General features: G+C 45.1%; 3 protein-coding genes across 3 annotated transcripts in view; 2 read left to right on the top strand and 1 right to left on the bottom strand.

Moving 5' to 3' along the window:
* The first annotated feature begins 2357 nt into the window (after positions 1 to 2357).
* On the top strand, positions 2358 to 10611 carry CSUI_006928 (acyl- dehydrogenase domain-containing protein). The gene is made up of 8 exons (XM_068067078.1): positions 2358 to 2545; positions 3179 to 3394; positions 4824 to 4984; positions 5870 to 6097; positions 6615 to 6819; positions 7631 to 7743; positions 8801 to 8995; positions 10101 to 10611. Exons 1-8 carry the CDS (start codon positions 2401 to 2403, stop codon positions 10182 to 10184), a joined length of 1347 nt encoding a protein of 448 aa, XP_067920945.1. The 5' UTR covers positions 2358 to 2400; the 3' UTR covers positions 10185 to 10611.
* Positions 10612 to 10993: 382 nt separating this feature from the next.
* CSUI_006927 (beta-ketoacyl-acyl carrier protein synthase iii) lies at positions 10994 to 20222 on the bottom strand (the record flags this gene model as incomplete). Its single annotated transcript, XM_068067077.1, has 6 exons — positions 10994 to 13437; positions 14301 to 14369; positions 15481 to 15699; positions 16919 to 17343; positions 17838 to 18189; positions 19179 to 20222. 6 exons carry the CDS (start codon positions 20220 to 20222, stop codon positions 13342 to 13344), a joined length of 2205 nt encoding a protein of 734 aa, XP_067920944.1. The 3' UTR covers positions 10994 to 13341.
* Positions 20223 to 22719: 2497 nt separating this feature from the next.
* The window catches only part of CSUI_006926 (glutamine glutamic acid rich protein), a 6237-nt gene continuing 4544 nt past the window's right edge, over positions 22720 to 24412 (top strand). Inside the window, exons 1-2 of the mRNA XM_068067076.1 lie at positions 22720 to 23390; positions 24047 to 24412. The exon at positions 24047 to 24412 is cut by the window's right edge and continues 902 nt beyond it. The gene's annotated coding sequence lies outside the window, so the exon portion shown is untranslated. The remainder of the gene's footprint in view (positions 23391 to 24046) is intronic.

The following is a 24412-nucleotide window of genomic DNA, read 5'->3' as shown; positions in this document are numbered from 1 at the left end:
GTTTTTCGCTTTTGTCAAGAAGCTGTGGTCCATCTTGATTTCTTAAAATCAGTCGATTCCCTGTCTTCTATAAGATAGACGAAGTCGAAGAAGAAGAAGAAGATACAGAAAAAGTTCAAATAGCCCGCCCGCTATCTAGATCCCTTGTGGGCGTTGCTGGGGCTCGTGTCTCGATGGCCGAGGTTCGGCGATGGATGTCGGAGGAATCCCCGCTCCTCCCTTTGCTGCGCCAAAAACCCACCTGTAGAGAGGCATTCACTTCGGGACGGTCTCAGTATACCCGAGAAGTCGATCCATATAGGGTCATATCCACACCACCCTAACATTGGACGAGAGGAAAGCACAGAACACCTGGGTCTTCTCATCGTAGAAACTGGTACAGGGAAGTAGACGAAAAAAGTGTTTTAGCTCATCACGAGTGCACGAGTTGTTTCATCTCCGGAACACGGAATGTGTATTTTGTACGTCAAGGAGGCCTCCCTGCGCGTCCTTCTCTCTTCCTCGCCAAGGAGAGTGACTCTGCTTTTCACTGTCCAGTAGATGTTCTTTGTTTGTCATTAGAGTTGACTCCTACCGTGAGTCTATCCTATGAAAAGATGCCAGAGGGATATGGTATACAAGTCTTTCAATCAGGATGGGCTTCTCTTGCAAAAGTGAGAGCAAAAGCGAGTGGGAAACTCCAGCCGAACGAACAGAAGTGGACGGTCACGGGAGCTCGAGGCGTTTACTGTAGTTTGGGCCCTCGAGAGCGGTGAATGCATCGAAGAAGTTGCTGTAGGGACACAGACCAAAAGAATACTTTCTTGGAGGACTCACGGCCCAAAGTTCTCTATGACACCAGTGTTTTCAGAACATCGAGATAGGTGCTTCTCGGGGCAGCTTAGGTGTCCGGTAAACACTTCTGCTGCCTGTTACCGCAGTTCCTGCTGCAGAAAAAATAACTTGGATTTCACTCTCGAAACAGAGACATCTATCGAACTGAAAGTGGACCAAGAGGAGCATCCACCATGATCGCGCGTTGTCTGCCTCTCGAGTTAAGCAAACTCCTCACCCATCTAACCCTAGGCTCCCTTGTCTACTTAGGGCGAGCTCATGGAACTACCCTTTGTACTGATCATAAGGACTGAATTGCTATGGCCATGACAAGGACTTGGCCACCGACAACAAAACAGAAGTAGGTTTCTTCGTGGCAACGAGCAACGGTTCTTGCAATAAGAAACTTCTGGTGTAATGCACTTGAGGAAAACTATCGAGATAAAAGAAGAAGCTGCTTAGTTTTTGTCGGGGTAGATGAGTACGAAGGTTTCTACTCGGGCTTAGGAACAGGGACGAGGTAACTCCCTTTCTTTCTCTACTTCAGGTAAAAAAGCAATAAAAGGTGTGCGTCGCTGTGCCATATTGTATGCTAAGAACAACTGAGAAGAAGGCAAAACTGAATTCCTTTGTCGTCCATGGCCATCGCCAAAGCAAGTTCTTCACCAACCTTTCCCCTCATCATACCGAATGAACGAGCTTTCACCATCTTCCGTAGAGATGTGTCTTTCCACCTCTCCCCCACGTGAAAGAAACTTTGCTCCAACAGACAGCAAAGGAATGACAACGCCAGAGACCTGCAGCTGGAAGCTACGGCGAGACAATCGATAAAAACCGCAGATATAGTGGACCGGAGTCGTAGCGCAGTGCGGGCATCTGGACAGGTTACTCGCGACCACGGAAGGAAGCCTTCGTTTAGGAAGAACAAAGACAGCAGTTGGTTTCATATTGTAATGTGTGTAAATTTGCGAATAGTTCTGAGCGAAAACGATACCTTCCAACATTGTTTGTTAGAGCCTCTCCTCGGTGGTAAAAAGAATCCTTCCGGTCGAGAAGCTACTTAGATTATTCTCGTGTTCTCTTAGTGGCCCAAGCCCTTCTTTTGCCTCGAAGACCGATCACAGGAACAAAAGGCAAAACCTCCGTGTTTACGCCAACTGAAGACAAACCGAAGTACAGCTCAGACAAAGAAGGGGACCGTGCTCGCCTCACTTCGCGATCTGATGTTTCCCATCACTCCTTGATAAGACAACTTAGAGAACAGCATTAAACTGGAAAGTAACTTCCAGCAGCTGTTCTTCACAAGCCATCCAACTGTCTTTTCCATTTTTGGACTTTATAAAATATCTGGGCATCTTTGCGATGACGGGTTTGCCGGTAGTTACCCGTATCCACCGCCCAAAACAAAGAAAGACTACGGCGACATGCTTGCATGTCCGAGGTCCCAGAACGACGTATTCACCAGTCAGCTGGGAAAAGCGACACAAAAGGAAAGAAGTCTTGAGCTCTTTCTGCTCTTCTTTGCACAAAAACATTCGTCACAGGTAATGTAAAAGAAGTGTATTTTTAGTCTTTTTTTCTAACGTCATGACGCACCCTTCGACATCTCTTTCGACTGCTTCCGGGAGAAGGTCGAGTGATCTGGCTCAACGGCCCAAGGAGGGAGAAGACCAGCGACGTTCGTCTTCTTGTTCTCAACCATGCGAGACAGAAAAGGGACAGAAGAGAGGCGGTAAGTACAGAACACCCATCGATTCATTCACCAAGAGGCAAAGAAACGTAGACAGGAGTACCGGATATCTTGTAGCGTTTCTCGGTCCCTTCCTCTCGCTGGCTGATCTGTCCATCTCGATTTCGGCGATCAGCTGTAAACTGTGAGAACTGGTGTTCATAGCGAAGTCCGTAAGTTCGAAGGATATTTTTTGTCTGATAGCGGATGTGGAACCGGACGTGCGTCTGTCTGAATCGAAGGGATTTGACTTGCATACGGGAACTTCTCGTTTTCCTTTTCACTCCATCCCTTGCCGAGAAGAAGGAATTTCTTCCTTCTTAAGTCTTTTCTCTTCCCTTCGTCTTCGTCCAGTAGATGAGGGTGGTCGTTCTCTTGGAAGCAACGCATGATCTGTTCTGTCCATCTCTGTTCCCTCGAAAACCTGCTTGAGTTTTGCCTATGAAGACGTTTTCGTGAAGTGGCAGTTCTTGTGAGCTTCATTCAGACCACCTCGTCAATGGCCTTCTTAAGATCCTGCTATTCTATTTTCTTCTGCTTCCTCAAAGAATCCAACAGCCATAGGATGCCCCCCCCTTCTCGATGGTAATGTCTTTGTCTTACCTCTCTTTTTCTTTCTGTCTCTCTGTCCTTCAGCTCGTCCTGTCATATATGGCTTAGATTTCATGAATTTCGATAGTTCTCTGACTGCAAAGGAAAGAGACTTCCGACGCCACATAGAGCGCGTCATCAATCAATACATCAAGCCTCATACAATTCTGTCCTTGTATGAGAGTGCTGAGTTCGATAAATCTCTCTTGATCGATGCATGCAAACACTTTGGCCCAGCTGGACTTCAAATCCAGGGACACGGTAGGAATCTCTCGGTCTCTCTCTTCTTTCTTTCTTTCTCTCCTCTTTGTCGTTCTCTCTCCTTCCCATCTTCTTTATCCTTCTTCACTCTAAAGAACTCTTCGAGACGCCCCTCTTCTAGGTATAGTTATGAATCGAGGTCTCAAACACCCAACTTCCAAACATCTCCTCATACAACAGAGAGAGTTAACCGTACCACTTCTCCTTTTGACGAGCTTATGTGCTTCCGTGCCCATCTAGCTATGAAGTAACAGAGAAAGAAGGAAATAAAGAAGCAAGGAAAGAAGGAAATTCTATCTCCTGTAGTGACCTCAGAGGAGTGATGTATCAGATGCCGAGTAACTTGATCTAGCCCCTCACGAGACTCGCGAATCTACTCCCGAGTTTCGAGAGTTCCTTCACCTGCAAAAGGATGAAGCTTCTATTTGACTCTGCTAGGGAAAGAATCATGAAAAGAATAGCAGAGCGGAAAGAAAAAGAAGAAAAAGAAATAAGAGTTTGATCAGGCTGAGACTGCCGGTGACTGTTTTGCTTCATCTCCTCTACTTTCATCGGATGGGCACCAGCGCATGCAATGGCGAAACCATGTTGTATTCTTGGGTTTCTCTTTTTGCATCGTGTGCGCATACATACTACTTGGAGACGTCTCGTCTCCATTGTTTCTTCTCTATCATCTTCTTTTCTCCGAGTTCCTTGAGTAACGTATCTTCTTCCCTCAGGACTTCCGCAAGTGTCTTGGTGTGTTGTTTTGCATGTAGATGAGTATGTATATTGCCGCATGTCTTCTTATCTCTCCCTCGACCCACCTTTTTTCCTGTGTATGTAGCTAGAAGGAGGTCTCGATATACATGTACATGTTCTCATGACGGATATACAAAGAATCTATCTACATATGTAGCTGCACACGATGGATGAGATGTGTTTATGATCTTGAATATAGAAACTTAGCAAGAAGAACAAGGTGTCAAGAGAACTTCAGAATCTCTTCTACACGGTACCATTAGGAAGAACATATACACGTGTATACATGTCTATATATTTATTCGTATACTTCATACTTCTTCGAAGATAACAAGCAGTGAGGGATGATCCTGATCGACAGCATGTAGAGGGCTTTACACTTTTCTTCTACCTATCTGTAATCTGTCTACCTTCAATGCATCTATCTTCATTCCATCTGAATCTATTTATCTATCTTGGATCTATCTATCTGTCTTGACTCTATCTATCTAAAGGTCGAAGTAGTGAGTAGTTATACCCTCCAAGATTGGAAGTAGTAAGTAGCCATACCCGCGGTGTTCAAGGCCAAGACATACGAGGCTCGAGGTGTTCTTGTATCTGATCTTGGATACCTTCTTATTCTCTCTAAAGATGTATGGAAAAGAAGAGGAAGATTCATGTCAATTGTGAGTGGTAACGATGTCTATAGGATGCCCTGGATTGACGCATGTTGAGTCGATGCTCTTGGCTATGGAGATGGCGCGTGTCGATGCTTCCTTCGCTACTTTCTATCTCGTTCACTGCGGACTAGCCATGCAGTCGATTGCTGTAGCAGGCTCTGAAGAACAGAAAGCTTACTGGCTACCTAAGGTAACTGAATGAATGAATGAAAGAAAGAATGAATGAAAGAGATAAGAAAGAAAGAAGGAAAGAAAACCTTTCGAGTCCCCCCCTTGTACAAAGAAGGGAGGGCAATATACGGAGCTCATCCCCTTCTGAAGCTCTCTCGCTTGTAAGTGCCTGGGATGTTCTATATGCATGACTACGTCTTCTTCTTTCTAGAACTTTAAAGGGTCTCTTTGTCTGTAGCTTGTTGGCTAGGAAGCTCTCTGAGTAGGAATCAGAGAAGGAGATCGATAAGGAGAGACAGCTTCTCATGTATTTCGAGCCTTTCGTTCCTTTCTTACTAGATCTCATCCTATACACACCTGATCCTTCATCGCTAAATATCTTTCTATACCTCTCTTCGTATGACTCTTCTTACTTTTCTTCTTTTTACTTTTCTCTCGGTTCTTCTTTTCATTCTTCTTCTCCTTAGGAGTAGGAGGATTTCCGCGGGAGAAGAAGACAGGAGCTGAATAGGCATTTGAGAGGAAGAGGAAGACAATGTATACAGCTATAGACGGGAAATACATCTTCTTTCTCTTCTAGAGTTCTATACCTTCATGTAGACAGAGAGATATATCGAGGCGTCTAGAAAGGTATACAAATCTATCTCCATATAGATACATATCTGTAGGAGACCCAGATCTATTTCTATATAGGGAAATATCTGTAGGAGACCCCTTCATAAGCACGATACACAGGTTCATCCAGTGTCACCAAGGAAGGCACCCTATGACTCTCCCTACTGTCGAATCCCTCGAGAAAGAGTATTTGCATGCATTTACATATATATATGTATATATGTATATGTATTCATCTCTGTTGGTCTTCTTCTCGCTGTCCTTTCTGTGTGTTCTTCTTTCCTGAAAGATGTCTCGACTAGAGAAGATAGGAAGCTTTGGTTTAACTGAGCCGGGGCACGGGAGTGACGCTACGGGGTTGAAGACCACCGCTCGACGTATCAAAGAAGGAGGAAAAGACGGATGGATCTTGAACGGGAAGAAACGATGGATAGGCAACGCCACCTTCTCTGATATCACAATTATCTGGGCACGTGATGAAGATACAAAGAACAGTCAAATCTATGGATTTCTTGTGGTAGGGAGAATTCTCGGCTCTCTCCTCACTCTCCAAAGGCTCTCTCTCTCTCTTCTTCTCTCCGTCTCTATCTTTCTCTCATCATCCCCTCTTTCCTCTTTTTCTCTCTTCTTCTTCTTCTGTCTCTCTCTTTGTCATTCTGTCTCTTTCTTCTGTCATTCTGTCGCCTTCTCTGTTCTGGAGATTCTCGTGTCTTCTTCAGTTTCCCTTCAGTCCTTCCTCTGAGTTGATAGACAGACAGTTCCAAGGGAGACAGGAAAGCAAGTTTAGAGGAGACACATGGGACGGGGGGATGGAAAGATGAATGAGCTCTCACTGGGGCTTTTTCTTTCTCGGGGTTATGAACAAGGGTGATAGGCTATAAGGGCATGTATAGATGTAGATGGAGGTACCTACATATGAACATGTATATGTACATGTGTGTGGGGTTGTCGGGTTCTTTCTCTTTTCTTCGCATCCGCCCGTCTCTCTTCTTTCTTGAATATCGGTGATGGATCTACGATATCCATGTAAACAGGAGAAGACTTTCCCTGGATTCAAGACAAGAAAGATTGAGAATAAGACATCTCTTCGGATCGTTCAAAACGCTGATATCTTTCTCGAGAACTGCTTTGTGCCTGAGACCCATCGGTTACAAACACCTGGCTTTGGAGGTGCCACGGCGCGAGTCTTAGAGTCTTCACGCGCCATTGTCGCAGCTGAGTGTGTAGGCGTCTTGCTTGGTAAGCAAATCAACTCAGTTCTTTCTTATCTCTTCTTCTACTTCTCCTCGGGAGGGGGGTGGCTAGCTGGGATGAATCGATCGTTCTTATCCTCTCTATTATTCACCATCTTCCTACCTCGCCGGCGGGAGGGACTGAATGAGGTAGCCGTGTCTGCTAGGCAAGAAGAGACAAGACCATGTCTCGTACTACTTAAAAAGAGATAGGGTGAGCAAACAAAGGCGAGGAGGGGCTTGTGGTGGCGATTCGGGAGAAAGGACCGTATCAGGTTGAAAGATGAGATGTCTAGATGGTGGTCTCAGGTATCTTCATTCACCTGTGGAAGAATAAAGACGGTCTTAAGAAGACTGCAAAGAAGAGAGATATAACACAGTACCATACTGCGTTGAGAGATCATCGAGACGCCCTCTTCTCAGGATCTTCCTGTCCTTTCATTCCTACTGTAGGAGGAGACAGTTGATCTCCTCTAGAAAAGATGGATCTCTTCAGAATCATAGAGAAGACCTAGTGATACATAGACACGACTCCCCCTATGGCTCCATAATGATTTGCTTCACGCCAGGAATCAAAAAGACTTCACGACTATACCGAGGGGCATCCCCGGTCCAGGGCTCTATCGTCTACATACACCTGAATGGATTCACTACACATACACATTGCACTACATATACATCAAACTATATCTATCTGTCTCTTTCTCTACATGTATATATATGTACATCAATATATGTTTTTTCCCCCTGGATATGTATGTATGCGTATGTGATGGCTGTTGTGGTGGTGGTGGGGGCGCGCATGCATATGTTTGTAGGAGCGTACGATAATGCCTTGAGATACTGCTCAGACAGGAGACAGTTTGAGAGGCCCCTCCTGAGTTTTCAGCTGGTCCAGGAGAGACTCATGCGCGTCCTTGGAATCCTCCAGGTTGGTCTTTCCTTTTCTCTGTTTCTTTCTTCTTCAGAAACTACAGACAAGATCACAGAGTCTTTCTGTCTTTCTTCCTTTTGTATCTCTATATATAGCAACAGATAGATATCTTCACAGGCCCTGATGGTGTGGGGAGATAGCTGGTTATGCCTTGGACGCTTGATAGCTAGGAATAGCTCGGGAAGGGACACTTCCGTCATTACACTTGGTTGAATAGCCAAGGACATTCGTTCACTCCCTAGATTTCCTTTGGTGCGCTCTGCATGCAATTTAAGAGAAGCTTCTCTGTACGCGTCTGTGGATGAAAATACAGTTCTAGAGATACCTCTTCAATCAATAGGGTTTTCCATGGCCGTGACGCTTCTCAGAGATTCTTCGTTATCTCTTCTTTGGCGTGTGTCTCTTCTGAGTTTTCTTCTTCCCCTGATAGATTGTACAACGAGCGAGCAGGTAGACAACAGAGAAGAAGCGTGTCCATGTCGATGTAGATGCGGGCGGAGACTGCCCAGGTGTATAGACAGCTGCAAGAAGTGAAAGCTACGCTATAGTACGCCGTCGTATCAAGAGTATACGATGTTTCTTGGGAGAAAAGTCTGTTTGTATGTAAGTTGCTAGATGAACAGTGTCCCGCAGATGATCTTCATGGATGTATCTCTTCAAGAGAGAAGATGCGGCTCCCTTGAGTATTTAGACTTCATTAGAATTGACCGAGTTTATAGCTCGAGCCTCATCCACGTATTCCCCTTGGTCTTCTTTCGCTCTACAAAGCCTCATCTGTTTTCTCTCTTTATGTCAATAGAAGCAAGATAGACGAAGGTATCTCTCCACGTATCTATCTCACTCCCTTTCTATGTACCTCTGTCTATACCTATCTATAGAATTCCATACTGCACAACAGCCTAGTACTTTTGATGAGTATGTCTTTCGTATCGACGCTCTATATACATCTACATGTATAGCATATTTGCTTGTGAGAGTCCCGATGCGTCCCTGCAGGTCTTTAGCTGGTTACAAACGCTGTGTTCCTCTTCTTGTTTTTCTTTTCTCTCTTTAGGCTTCTCTCTTATTAGTCCTTCGCTTAGGACGCTTGATGGATGAAGGAAAGAAAGATACGATGGCTCAGATCGCTTTAACGAAAGCTACATGCAGTCGTTTAGCACGTGAAGGCATCGCCTTATGCCGGGAAGTCCAAGGAGGCAATGGAATTGTTACAGACTTTGGAGTCGCGAAGTTCCATGCAGATATCGAGGTAAGGAGGAGAAGAAGAGTCAAGAACTCCACAAAGGGAAAGAAGAGAGATGAAAGACATAGACATGCGAAAGAAACTGAAGAAACACTCTGAGAAGTGAGAAGTCTGTTTGGTGTGCATCGATCGGTTTCATTGTCACTCCATTCGGAAGATATGTTACCTGCCTCAGCCTTGTTAGACGGTTTACCATGATATGGTCCAAGGCCGGATAGCAGGGCATCGCCACGATTCGTGCAATTGTAATGTAGATAGGAAGGGGTCTGGAATAGTTCGGATGGTTGCTTTTGCTCTTTTTCATAAGAAGGATATCTTGTCCTATGCTAAGCCGTTTTCCAAGTGTTTTCCACAAGAAGCGTTTTAGAGAAGAAGATGTACTCTCCCTAGCAGATGAGGCTTCTTCTCTTCTCTCTGGTATCCTCTGTCCACATCTCGTCATGGGACATAGTGAGCTGACGAGCTACCCAGCGTGCCAGAGAGCTTAGGAGTAGAGAAATGCTGACTTGCAGGTGACGGTTGCTTGTGATGACATCCGTTGCAACTCTTTCTTATCCTTATAGCTCAAGTGATTCATGGATATGTCTTCAAGACAGTCAGTCGCGGGAGCATTGCCCTGCTTTGTCTGCAGGAGATACTCTTTCCCTGGTAGTATGTATCCACATGAATTTCTGACGACGAGTCATATCTCTCTCCATCGTGGATATTGATTTGCTAGCTATGTGGCTAACTAGCTAGCTGTCTCCACGTCCCAACCCTTCTACTGTCTAGTCCTCTATCGATCTGTATATGCCTTTCAAAGGGCAAGTCCGAAAACAACGATCTGCGGCGCATCGTAGGCGGCATTTGAGAATGTAGACCATCACTATGATTAGGATGTAGAGCGGTTTGTCGTTAGCTGTTATCGTCGCGAATTTCTACGTCCCTATCGGCCGCTTTTTGGTGTTTAGGCTGTAGAGGCTTCCGTCGGACAGCTCGTGTGTTGTGCTAAGCCGAAAAGTGGAAAGAAGTTATTGCCTCGGTGGTCTTAGTGTATGGATCACACTTGCCGTTATCACGTCTTCCGCGAAGAGAAGAATGCTCTCATGTCTTTCTCTCGTTGGATTTGCAGTCTCTCTACACCTATGAGGGCACATACGATATCAACATGCTTATAGCAGGAAGAGCCGTCACAGGTGTCAGTGCCTTCAAATGAGTGAAAGAAGCACGACCATCGACGAGTCCCTACGACTTGCCGAAATGGAAGCTAAACATTCTCTTTTTGACGGACTATCTTCTTCGTCGGTTTGTCTTTTGGTCTTCTTTTGTTGCTACCATTTGTGGCGAAACGACTTTTCGTCGATTAGAAAAGAACGATGACTGTCTGTGCGACCCGACCTTGCAAACTGGCGGGGGGGGCAACCTAGCCAGTCATCGGACGTGTCGTCGCAGTAGATTTTCGAGGTTGTTCTTACTGATAAGTCGAAGAACGAGATAAGAAACATCGGGAAGAGAAGTTCGAGGTACATTTCGTGGATGTCAGTGAGCCATAGAACCCCTAACTTACCTACGATTCTTTACACGTCATACCATGGAGATGCGCGTTAACCAGGTTGTACTATTAGTCTATCTGTGAAGAGGAGATGTCCTGCTGAGCAGGGTCTCTCTTAATCGTTTCAAAAGGAACTCAGCGCTGTCTTTCCTTACGTCCTATCTGCACTATCCCTGCTGCCTTTGCTACTCGGACTAGAGAAGGAAGCAAAAAGCCCGCGTGCGGGCAGGCGTCTTCGCTTCTTATCTCAGCCGGTTCTTCCTTTGTTAGGCACGGTAGGAAGTAAGGATCACCACCGGAGCAAGAGGTCTGTGCGATGTCTCGGGTATAATAGCAGCGGCGCAGGTATATCCACTTGATGTATCGTAATGATTAAGCACGTCTTTAGAGGTGTTTTTTCCTTCACATCAGAAGTCTCTTCCTTAGGGTTACGAGTCTCAGAGCTCTTCGCTGAGAGAAAAGACTGAGTGACCCATTTACATCTCTCCTGCCTTCTCGGTTTATTGGACAATACTCGAAAACTTTCAGTCATTCAAAATATGCAGTGATCCACCTTCAAACTCCTCAAAATCTTCTCGAGGCAAAAGGCGTTCACACTAGGGTAAACGAAAGACTCACCATCACCACCACGACCACCTGGCAACTTGCCGGGCATTCATTGCACTCTTATGGGTGACGGCTTCTACTCATGGCACGTAAAAGCTAGCAAGGAAACTAGAGGAAGATCAAAACACATCCAAGGTGCAAAATGAGCGAGCCACAGCATGAGAGAGCACAGGAAGATGTCTTCTCTTCATGCGGTCGGTCGTCGTTTTTCTCCGGGACGTGCACATTGACGATCTGTCAAGAAGACTGACAAAGTAGATTCAGCTACTAAGAATCACTAAAGCCACTCGAATTCAAAGAGAACAAAGGAGGGGGCAGGAACGTCCGAATACATGAATGAGATTTTACGATTCCCCGAGTCATGTTAGTTTTCTACATCAGCCTTCCGCGTCGTAAGAGTTGCTAAGCTTCCTTCTCTTATGACTTTTTCTCCCTCTTCGAGAGAGCATTTCCCATGTCCTCACCACTCCCTCACCATCCAACGACTTCCATTCTCATGCAAGCGCCCTCGGCGCGCTCATACGTGACGGCCGCAATAAGAATGCACCCCCTGGTGTCTTATCAACGTAAACGCTTGTTACTATTTCCAAAAGAAATGTTACTATGCATGGATCCAGCACAGAAATTCTTTTCTTCTATGTTCAATAGCACCTCCCCCGCCCTTCCCTCTTCCCCCCCAAAACCAATAGTGTACGTACACCTCATCACATAGGAAGGAAGAGGCTCACGCTCTCAGTCAGCTTCATTTGAAGTATCGACTCTCCCACCCTAAGACACACACCACCGTGAAAGAACGTCCCATCTGTCTACCGATCGTATCTTCTCTTTTCCATCCACGTCATGGTCAAGCCACCCCTCAAAAGACTCCTGTGTATTTTTTCTTCTTCTTGTAAGCCTTTTCCTCTACCTGATGGTAGTTATATGGCTTAAGATGGGACCTCCTCTGGAATCGACTGGCCAGTGAAAAGAACTAACTTCTCAACTCGCAAGAGAGAAGGGCGATCAGTAAAGAATCCTTTGCTCGATCGTTCTTCTTACCGTCCGGACGAATGTAGACATGCATCACGGCTGAGGTAGTCTGTCTGTTACTTCATAAAATGAAGAAGACACGCTTGTCTATCTACCGGTCCGTACACGCGTATAGCGGTTCAGCCCATTTGAAACAGAAAAGGCCCTAAGAGTCGAGTGCGGACCTCTCCCTCCAAAGCTCCACCACCAGGTATCATTCACACTGCTCACTCAGGTTTATCTGACAAAACAGAAGACGCCACTAACGGCTTGTCTCTTATTCTATTGCCAGGAAGACTCCGAACCCATGCAGCTATAGAAAGAAAGGGCTGGGGAAGGAAAGATCATCCAAGTTACATGAAGAACACTCGAGCCACGATGTCTCTGCTCCTTGTGCATGTACATGTTAGGGCTCAGAGATAGTAGAGTGAAGGTATTGTATACGGGTGTACAGCTAATCAGTTGAACTTCTCGCTTGTAAGCAAAGAGCATATCACGCAAATCGACTTAACAATCCATCTATACACTCCATATGATACCTTTAGAACCTTGGTGCGACACGGGCTCTTCTCTCACTAGATCGGATTAGTTTACAAGACACGCGGCAGTAGCTCTAACTGTGCTTGCATGCATGCACATGGCTAGCCACGGACAATACGATCCGAGACCATATAACCGGAGACTTCACATTCACTACGTCACTCTCCGTACGGCGCACGACTCCCCTATCCGCAGACATAACTGATAAAGACCATTTAAACCTCACGCTGTCTTCGATTGGATATCTCAAAGGGGACACACTGGTGTATGTACGATACCACGCAAACCAGCTATAGAACAGAACCACATAGTGATGGAGAGAATATCAACGTGAATGCCTGTCTTAACAGTAGAAAAAATGCAGAAGAAGATGATCCAATGGAGATGTCGATGATGTATATATTCAGATATGTGTATGACGAGAAGGTCTGGAAAGCATAGAGAGAAAATTCCACAGCTCGAGAGGGAAGAAAACGTCAGAAGGGTGCGAGAAAAGAAGATACCAAAAGACGGATACAACGATAACAATAGTAGGGAGAGTTCCTATTCAAGTTGACGCCTGGCGATGTATCAAGTGCACACACATCAATAGCTATCTGTCTATCTGTCTGTACATTCTGTGAAAAGAATATTGACTTCCCAGGAGCATTTCTCACTTCCCGAAGTCTCAACCGTAACGGAAGACTGCGGCACTCCACGTTAAGCCCGCGCCGAACCCCGCAGTAACGACTACATCTCCTGGCTTGATCTTTCCTTCTCGTACCTGCATGAGGTGTACATACAGCGGGTAAGACGAGATACAGTTGGTAGTAAGCGGACCGGAAACCATTCTTATCCAAACGTCTCACAATGGGCATGTACAGATATACCTTCCGAGGAGACGGAGAGGAAGGCATCCCGTCTATACACCGATGGATATAGATATACTCACAGATTTGTATATAGATGTCTATGATAAGATAAGCAACTTGACATGAAAACACTTTCAAATGGTGGAGAGAAGTTGGGACAAGGGCTGAGGCATTCTAAGTTCTCTCTACCTTGGACCAGTGCTTCCTATGACCATGCTGATGTTCCTTTCCTCGAATATAAGCCGATCAGCCAAACACACATCACCACTGTTCTCAGAGGGCGACGTAGTACTACTGAGAAGAATTCTTCTAGCTTCGGTATATGAAGTAGCCATATATTCATACATGCATTACATCCATGCATGCGTACATAAATACGTACGTACATGAACTTCATTAGTCTAAATAGAAGAGCAGAGTTATGATGACTGACAGAACGGCTGAGACTGAGCCAGTCGTCCACGCTGTCTTAGTGTGAATGGACTAGACCGATCATCATTGACACAACAGCTACGACCGTCGAAGATGGTCTGTAGACTTGAACAACAATAGCTTGGTCTCATGTACATATATGTATATATATAGATAGGTAGATGGATATATGTATATATATATATATACGCATAGGCCTCCATGGAAGAAGTTGCACACATGCGTATACATCAATTCATATCCGTATATCTCAATAATCTGGGTATCTCCAACGTACATCGATTGAGAGAGAGTCGACCACGAGGAAAAGCAAGAAATGTGAGGAGTGTGTTGAGGAACTTACTGCTTCATCCAGACAAAGAGGAATAGAAGCTGCGGAGGTATTTCCGTACTTGTCAAGATTACATAGGACCTAAAGAAAGAAACAGAAAGAGGACGTCTAAGAAAGAGATTCAAGATAGAAAGGAAAGAAGGAAGAGCGCACCGAATTGCAGGGACGAAGACGAAGAAGAGAGATGTCTATAGAAAGAAGGCTTTCTCTTCTTTTCTGTGTCCATATAGAAGAAAGGGAGTAAGCTCAATTACAGAACATGCTTCTTCTTCCTATCGTGAGAAGAACGCTACGACTCCCTTTTCTTGTGCTAAAGAAGAAACGCCTTCTCACTTTACTAAGAAAGTACTCAACACAATAGACCCCCCCATCAGTGAGACTCAATAGCAGTGGCGGAGAGAAGCAGTTGGATAGAGAGACAAGAGAAGTGAGAAGGGAGACAGAAATCCTCACGAAGCCCGGGGACAGAAAACTCTTACACTTGACATGATGCTTGTCTTTAAATCTGTGCCATCTGTCGACTGCATCAAGAAACTCGATCTATCTTTATCTATCTATCTATCTTTAATCTATCTATCTATCTGTGATCTATCTACCTAAGTATTTGCGTATGTATTGACAAGAATAGATAACTCTATCTAGTCCTTCTAAGAGGAGGGGTCTCGTTACACCGACTGGCGAGATTCTGTGTTTGTTTGCCGAGCTCACGCCCCACTCTTCCTCTGGAATAACTTCAATAGATTTCTTACGATTACTACCCCTAGACAGACTTCCGCCTAACTGACAACAACTCAAGAAAAGCGTCACCAGATGCAGACAGAATGCCAAAGAATAAGAAGATGAAGAGAACCTATTATCGCATACGGATTCCTAGAAAGACCTGTGTTGTTCTTTGTCGCCTGGAGATATCTTAGGGAAGCGAGTGTCGGCGTAGAAAGCCTCTCAGTCGTCTTCGCCAAGCTTGGCTTATCATGTACACCCAGAAAGAAGAGAAAGAAGAAGAAAAGGAAGTCGCTGAATCTGTTTACATTAGAGAGATATGGATCACCTCCTGAAGAAGACTTGGCAGACTGCATTGAGAAACAAGACACCTGTGTATGATGCTATCTGTACTTGGTCTAGATGTCCTTCTATCCTTCCTTTCTGTCTTTACTCTAAGAGGACAGCGAAAAGGTTCCATTCTTCTTCCTACCTTCTCAGAAGGAAGATGTAATCTCTCTGCGACAGCATCGATGATCCTCTTATTGGCTTGATGTAAGACAAGCCAATCGACGTCAGCTAGCTCTAATCCAGCCGCTCTCACAGCTGCCTCCACCGCAGGGGGGACTTTCCGTGAAACAAACTTAAAGACTTCACGTCCGTTCATCACGAGCGGCCCGAAGACTCCCCGTGATAACCGAAGAGGAGACAACTGAAAGAAAAGAAAAGAAAAGAAAAGAAAAAGAGATAAGAAGTAGGCACACTTCAATTGATAGGAGACAAAGAGACTTCTAGTGGTCTCCAGGCAAGAAGGTTAAGAGTGGATCTACGTGAAAGGATAAGGCCACGTAGACTTTATGAAGAAAACAACATTCTGGAAAATCCATACAAAGACTTCTTCCAGAACCTCCTCATGACAAGAAAAGAAGCTATCTAACTACCTACCTAGCTCGCTAGCCTTAATCCATCATCTCGCATCTGCCCTCTATCTGTGACTTTTCTTTCATGTATCTCTTCTCTATCTCTTTTGACCGTCTTCTAGTTGACAGTGTGCTCAGTGCAGTAACAGGAAGGTTCTAAGCGGAAGTCCTCGAAGACTGTCTGCAAAGACTTGCATGTACATATATGTGTATGTATGTGTATGTATATATGTGTACGGATGTCTATATATACAGATGGACTTCGATGACACAGAGACATGTGATATAATTGGTTCAAGGAGGAGAGAAAAATACTCCTCTCTGTCATACTACGGCTTAGAAGGAAGACAACGAGATGAGCGAAGAAAGAGAAGTAAAGAAGGAAGCACCACACCATTCAGTCAAGGAAAAAGAGAAAAGAAGAGAAGAAACCTTCTCCTGTTAGACAACAAACATATACACACCCACATCTATATACGTATATATAAGAATCACCCCGAGACGTATGCATTGTCTTGACTTCGAAGCTGTCTCTTCTCTGGGAGAAGTTGACTTGAGCGTAGACTTGGTCGGTGGTCTGTCTTCTATCTAGCTTAGCAGCTGTATAGCAAAGTCTTTAGAGAGATCTAAAGACACGTATACGGATGTATGAAGACCGCGATACAGACTTGGACAGAAGTAGAAATAGAGAGAGAGAACTGAAGACTGCCGAGAAAGATGAAGACGAAAATATTGAACAAGAGAGCCTGAAAGTTTGCGGGAGATCTAGAGAGGCTAAACAGATCTCTTCTCTACACAGAAGAGACTTCTACAGAACGCAAAGAGGCTCAAGAGAAATAAAGGAGCTAGAAACAGCGTGATAAGAAAGACCCAGGCGACGGTGTGTATATGAGTCGGCTTCACATGTATATGCTAGCATACATCGACGGAGAAAGATATACATCTAAATATACACCGCCAGATAGAAGCATAAAAGCTAATCCTTCCCTGAGAAAGGGGCTTCGATCGTACCTGATCTGGTCTTTCCCTGGAAGCGGCACGCGGGAGTTCCATCGTGTCTTTTGCTTGGTAGGAGAGCATGAGTTGAATGGCTTCATTTCCATCACTATGGAGCATATACGACAGCAGTCCTCTTTTCTTCTTCTTCTCCTTTTCTTCCTTTTCTTCGCTATCTCGATTTCCTTCTTCATCCTTTCTCATCTTATCACGACCATCTTTCTCAGTCGACTCCAGAGACGTCTGACGATGTGCACGGCGGTCTGTTGGCAGGGTGTCTTTCAAGTCTTCATTCCGTTCGAGAACCACAGCCCCAGCTCCATCTCCAAAGAGAACACACGTATTGCGATCTTGCCAATCCACCCACCGAGAGAGCGCGTCTCCTCCAACTAACAAAATTCGACGATACGGGAAATGAGGTGACGTCAAAAAAGCATTACCTAAACAAAGAGAGATTGAATATAAATCAACGATAGATTAAAGATACATAGATTAAACATAGATAGATAGATTAAAGATAGATAGAGAGATTAGGGATAGATAGATAGATAGACTACAGATAGACAGATGACTTAGATATAGATAGATAGATTCGCACACAAAAATCTACCTTACATGTGCTTCTCTATCATCTTCTACATACCGCCCATGTCTCTACATCCACCAAAGACGCCTCTGTGTATATATACAGACAGACTCTCATATATATATGTATAAATGTATACACCTATATCTATACAAATATACGACAAGCGTCCCTCCCTACCTGTGAGGAGCACGGACAGCTACCCTACATGTATTTGTCATTGCACACACCGATCGACGTACGTCTGGCAAATACATCTCTCTCTCCATATGCATATACATGTAGACGTATGTATATGTATACTATCATAGATACATAGATGTACGTGGATATACCGGCCACGCTTACCTGTGAGGAGACCTACAAGAAATCCAGAACATGCGGCAGTTAAATCGAATCCAGCAGGGCCTATAAGAGACTGGTGTCTCCCAGGGGATTTCTTCGTGTCTCCTTCTTCATTTTCTTCTTTTCTCCCTTCTGCTTCATCCGCAGCGTCTCTCATAATGCCAGCAGATATAGAAGTCGCGTCACCAAAGAGGTCATCGGGAGAGGAGGAAGCATGGAGAACAAGGTCTATCTGGGAAGGGTGAAGGTTGGCGTTCTTTAAAGCTCTCCGTGCAGCTAGGAGAGATAATGAACGAAGGGTCTCCGAACCTGAAAGCACTCGCCTCTCTCGAATGCCTGTCCTTGTCCTTATCCACTAAAAAGAGAAAGAAAGAGAAAGAGAAAAAATAATGAAAGGAGAGACTGACAAAGCCACTCAGTCAGGAGGAATAAGAGAGGACACCAACAAAAAAGACAACCACACGTCTGTCAATCTATTCATATGTATACGTATATGTATACATGTGTAAATATATACAGAGATCTACATATATATATATATATATCTATATATGGATTTATATCAGGAACATATGTATATATGAGATACATACATTAAGAATACACACGTAAACGACCGTGCGAGAGAAAAAAGGGGAACAGGAGGGGAGAAGAGAAGGCATGAAGAGCGTTCGAATCTAAACCTCTTAGATGGATAGGTAGATTAAAGATAGATAGATAGATAGATAGATACGGACAAGAAGAAAGATAGACCGACAAGAATACATTGCATGCGGCGACGAAAGAGGCCTTTGCATCTTGGAGAGAGATGTGAGGTGCAGGGCGTCACATCAGGCACACGTGGACGATGATGTGAAGTGTATGTACACTTGAAATTTAAAAGGAGAGGGTGATATTTCAGGAGATATCATGATGTTTCTAGCAATCGCCTGAAGAAGATTTCTCTACAGAAACATTCTCCAGACAAGTAGAAATAGAGCCATACATGCACCTCTGAATGTGTTCTGTACTCCTTCCTCCTGCTATACATCTATCAGACTTTCTATAGGTGGCTGTGTAGCGAGACTTCATATACACATGAAGATGCACTGATGTGTCGGTCTGTCTATGAATGGATGTATATATTTTTATCTGTACGACTTGCCAGAGGCACCAGAAAGATTTCTCTGTACGATGTAGAGAACACCTTCTACGGTTAAGAAGCGAAGACAAGGAGAATCACGAGAGAGGAAAAAGAGCGAGACTTTCCTTCTCGTCGTAAGTATCATGATGTCACACGGCTAGCTATTCAAAGAGTTTCCCTTCAAAATGCAGATAGAACGATAAAAGGTTTACGACGTTTACCTCGTCAGACGTCGAGACAATCTGAGCTAGATCATCATTAGTCACTTCACTCGAAGGGACTGCACTGCCTACTCCTACAATACGGCACCCCCCCTCAGGACAAGAGATAGCTGTAGCTCTATCTATATCAGGAAGGGCAGTACTAGCTGCTTGAAGAGAAGCAGAAGAGACGGAGAGAGAAGGTTTCTGTCTTTTGTCGTATGTTAGAAAAGAAGAGAAGAGAAGAGAAGAAGATGAGGAGGAGGAAGGAAAGGAAGAAGAAGAAAAAAGAGAAGCTCGTCTTTCAGTCTGTCGAGGATGGTAAGGAAGAAAAGAGATCCCCCTAAGAGTCTCTCTAAGCGGAAAGAGAGAAGATGTGGAATAGAGAGATGAGCTTATGTTGTTCTTCTTCTTTCTGCGATTCTCTTCCGAGAGATTTCTAAGAGGCGGAAGTTCATTGGAACGATGGGTAGGTTCTCCTGTCTCTTTCTGGAGAGACAATGGAAGTCTAGGGGTTATAAAGAAGAAGGGATGCTTTTCTCTCCCTATCGGAGAGATCTTATTCTTCGTCATCCAGGTATCTTCTTCGCTCTCCCTCTGACTTTCTTCGATCTCTCCGTTCAAGACCTTCTCTTCTTGACTATCAGGGCTTCTTCTCTTTCTTCTTCCTTGTCGGAAGGAAGGCAAGAAAAGACTTGTCTGCTGTTTCTCTAAGAGAGGTGGAGAGAAAGAAGTTGGAGAAAGAAGATGAGCCTGTTGACCTCCCCCTGTATAGCATGAGGCTCTCGTTGGACTTGACGAAAAAGCAAAGGCAACTGCATGCGGATAGAAGAAGAGGGAGAAGAGAGGAAAGAGAAGAGGAAGAAGAAAGAGAAGAGAAGAACCTCTTGAACGCTTGACACGTGTCTTCATGAAACAAGGATGAGACTGTTGGCGACGAAGAGGAAAGAACAAGAAGACGAAAGTGAAAGAGCGAAGAAGAAAGAAGGTGATAAGTTCAGGGAAGGAAGAAAGAGAAGAAGGAGGGAGATTCTCCAACTGATAGCTAAGTCTCTTATCCCCCATGTTCTTAAGAAAGAGAAAGACAGAAAAGAAGAAGAAAAGAGAAAGAAGAAAAATAGAGAAGTCGATCTTGTTCTCGGTGCATTTGGTGAGATACGGAAGGAGGCTGTCTCTACAGAGAGGCGTGTTCCACGCACAAAAAATTTTGAAAGACAGTAAGATGAAGGATGAGACAGAAAAGAGATGACAACAATGATGAGAAGAGAGGAGAAAAGACTGGAGAAAAGACGAAGAGAGAGGAAAGCTGAGAAGCAGTCGAGCCAGTCTCGGAGACAGTGCTCGGGAGGCCACAGACATGTCTCTTTTTCGCTTCTTTAAGTTAGATAAGAAAGAACAGAGAAGTCAATACAGACACGAAGAGAGAGAGAGAAAGAAGATACCCAAGTGAGGAGAAAGAGCAGAAGAAGAGATCTACCGAACTCTATAGAGAGAGAGAAGTAAAGAAAGATCTGTCTACGTGCCAAGAGAGGTTTGTCAATGATCTTATTAGTAGGGGTGAAGAAGAAGAAGAAGAATGCGAAGAATCCGTCTCTCTTCAAGGATGGATGACTCCTGTCTGGTTGTCTCTCTCTTCCTCTTTTGCTTTTGTTCTGTCTATCACTTTCTTTCATAAAAGAGCATACCTGGAGGAAAAGTGTCCATCCAAATAGAACCCTTCTTTCTCATGTTACATATACAGCAAGAGCTTCTCATTTCGACTGGCGAAAAGAGTGATAAGACTTCGATGAAAGGAAGCTAGCTAGGCTTGTAGCTACCCCCTAGGACATCAGAAGACATGAAGGCGACACCTTAGTGATAGCTAGTTGCGCCGGGGTAGCTAGATGAGCTAGAAGGAGAGAGAGACAACGGATGCAATTCAAGGAGAAGATGAGAAGGAATCAGGACCTAACTGGAGAGATACCTATGCGTATGAGGTGTGCGTGGGAAGGAGACCTATCTATGAAGACGTTAAAGCAGGGATATGTTACGCTTGTTTGAGAGAGAAGACAGATGTAGACATCCCGTCAAAAGACCGTGCTCAGAAGGAGTCTGGCTAGAAAAGAAAGAAAGAAAGATGACCAGTCAGCTGTCTCTTGAAATGATAGATGAGACCTTGTACGGGAATGGAAAGAATGCATTGAAGGACTTTATATAGAATGGAAAAGAGAGAGCGTAGGGTTGTGAAAGAAAGAAGAAAAGAAGAAGAGGAAGGGGAAGAAGAGAGGTGAGGATACAGGGGGTTCTCAGAGGCAGCTTTCTCCTCCTAAGAATGGATGAAATGAGAGGGTTCGAGAATGTATACATAGAGAGAGAGAGGCAAATACAAAGAATGATATACTTCTCTGTCTCTACACGTACGGAGATAAGCAGAAGAACAAAAAAGAAAGAGGTTCGGATAAGCGGGTACCTATTGTGTTAAGAAGGGAAGAAGATCATATGGGAGAGGAGGGGAGATCTGTGTTGTTCTATGTAGAAAAGGAACCGTCGGGAGGAGGAGTAGTAGTAGTGGGCTTCATGCATGCTAAAAGACAGAAAAGTGAGGGAGCCGATTGCCGAAGAAGAATGAAGGTAGACGAGGCTGGACAGTTGGAGATAAAAGACCCTCCTCCTTACAGGGGAGAAGAGAGAGAGGAAGAGAAGCACGGAAAGAGACGGCAGCGTGTAGACATAAACGAGCTTCCAACATAGAAGAAGAATAGACAGGCGAGCTGTCCCGCGAAGATACATTAGCAAGGAGATAGAGGTCCTTTCCTTAGGAGAAGAAGAAGATAGAATCGCCAGTCGTGTCTTGTTTTTACTACATCTGCAAGAGTTCCACTCTGCCTATCTCCTGTCAGAGGAAAGAAAAGAGAGAAATAAGGTGTGTAAAGAAAGGGAGATATAGAAGGCGTCTGAAAGGACGAGTAGGAAATGGACGAATAAATGAGGAAGCTAGAAAAAGAGATTCTTCGTTTAGGTGTGCGAGAACGAGATCTCTCACGGACAGATCGAGTGATCAACGTCCGTCCCTTCAGCTATCATCTTCCGAGCCCATCCCTGTGTGTAGTTCGGGGGCAAGAGAGGGGAGTGGCCGTTACACTGCGATTCTTGGCTTACCCAAAAAGACAGCAGACGGGAGAAGAGGAAACAGCGGTGTAAGAAAGTGTCACAAGACACAGCACACCGGCCTCCCTGCTTTACACACGCTGTCTTCAGAGACTGTCTCCGTGCCGGACACGGACGCCGAAAATGCAGCTTCGATATCGCTTTTGAAGAACCCGTATACAGAAGCTACAATCTACGGATATTCTACAGCAGAGAGGATATTCGACACTGGAGAGAAAGTCGCCTTTGATAAGGTGCGGGTTGAGTCTAGATCCAGTCGGCGTGATGTCATGAGGCGGTGGGCGGCCCTTTTGAGGCGCTCCTTGTCAATCGGCTTATACACGGGTAAAGAGTCAGTCGACTGTTCAGACTGCCAGGTTTACCGTTGCTGAATGACTATTTGGTATTTAGCAAAGAACTGCCCACTCCTTTTTCTTCACACGTCTCGTCGGATTGCGGGCTAACACTTGAAGAAAGATCCATCTGTGCTCAGCACCTGGGTGTGGTTTGGAGGTACCACCTCCCGTGTACATCCACCTGGCCATGGGTAGTCAACGAAACCATTCTCGTGCTTCTTTTCACATAGGAAAAGACTATCACCTCGCTTTGTCATGCTTGTGTTTCCGTTGTAATTCCCTTTTATGACTGCGGCCCTTCTGTGTGGAAGACTCCTCATGCCTCGGCGCTCTTCATTCGCCAGTGACACCCGCATATGTATCGAGGCTTGCGTGACCAGCCACTAGGCGCCTCTCAAGTCACTCGACGCCCCCGAAGCCCCGTCGATCTCCTTTGAGCGAGGGGAACTCATGGAAACGAGTTCTCACTTTGACTTTTTCCATTTCGGTTTTTTCCCTTCTCAAATTCCACTCTTTTTCATCGATTCATTTCCTTGTCCTTTTCAAAGGTCACACACAAGCATCATAACGGTTGTCAGCGACTTCTCCCGCGTTGGTGCTTGTCAACTGAACTTTCTCCACGCAGAGGTAGCTGGAAACAGTCGATCTTTTCACGCGATTCTGAGAACGAAAAAGAACAGCGATCTTCTCTGATTTCAAATCGCATTCTCTCTTGGAAAACGCCTTTGACTTTTCTTCTCTTCATCTCGCGGTACGCACGCACTCACGTTTTGAATGCGTTGAGGGCTAGTTCCGCCCGGTGACGGTCTCCTTTCAAGGCTGATCGACTGACTGCAGAGGAAGATAGGCTTTTTGATTGAATGAAAGATTTGAGCAGCGAGGACAACCTTCTTTTTTCCTTGTCGCTTAGGGAGGAAATACATCAGCGGTGCCGTGACCTGCCATCTTGGGCAGAGACTGTCACAGCAGAGGAGAAACGAAGCAAACACGCGGCGGCTTTTGGGGTGGAGAGTGATGTGCCGTGTTTCGCCTTTTTGAGACTTCATCTGCTCATATTTTTTGACAGTTAGGGGACCTCGCTCATATCATTTGAGCCAACATACGTCCGGGGTGTGAACTTGCTAAATGCCGGGAGACAACAGAGACGGGCAAACACAATTAAACTCGCCCCAGGCAGCATCGTTGTAGCTATTCAACAGACTCACCGGGGCAGGAAACTACCGTACATGAGTATCCATAAGGTTTTCACTCTCTTTACTCTTTGTCTCCCCTGTATACACATCCACATGCATGTACCCCGCGAATCTCTTTGACAACACTCGAACCCTTTCTTTCAACCCTTCTCAATCAAAGCACATCTCGTCCATTTCTGTTTTGCTTCTTATCTTTTTTGCTCTCTTGTTTCAGCCAAGATGTCCGGTGCAGAAGAACCGCAGCAGATTGAGTCTTCGCCCAATCGGGAAAGCGAGAAGATCGAATCTCCTCCTACTCCTCCTCCGAGTGACGCGCCCGAGGGACAACAGGAGAACGTCTCTTCTTTGAATGATAATGACGATGAAGTTAAGCCAGCACAGGAAGAGAAGAGGGAGACAAATGAGGAAGAAGCCTCTCCTCCATTAGTATCTGTCCTGCCACTTCAATCATTGGGTTCAACAATCACTGGATATCTTTTCCGAGCCGCAAGCACGTTTACTGAAGAAAAAGAGACCCCTGTAGCCGAGGGGACCCAAGAGACACCTGCAGCTGGGGCGACACAACAAGAGACACCTGCAG

This window comes from Cystoisospora suis (assembly GCF_002600585.1).
Source record: "Cystoisospora suis strain Wien I chromosome Unknown contig_3570, whole genome shotgun sequence".
NCBI lineage: Eukaryota > Apicomplexa > Conoidasida > Eucoccidiorida > Sarcocystidae > Cystoisospora > Cystoisospora suis.
The sequence above is the reverse complement of the archived record's forward strand: the minus strand, read 5'-3'. Positions and strand labels throughout refer to the sequence as shown.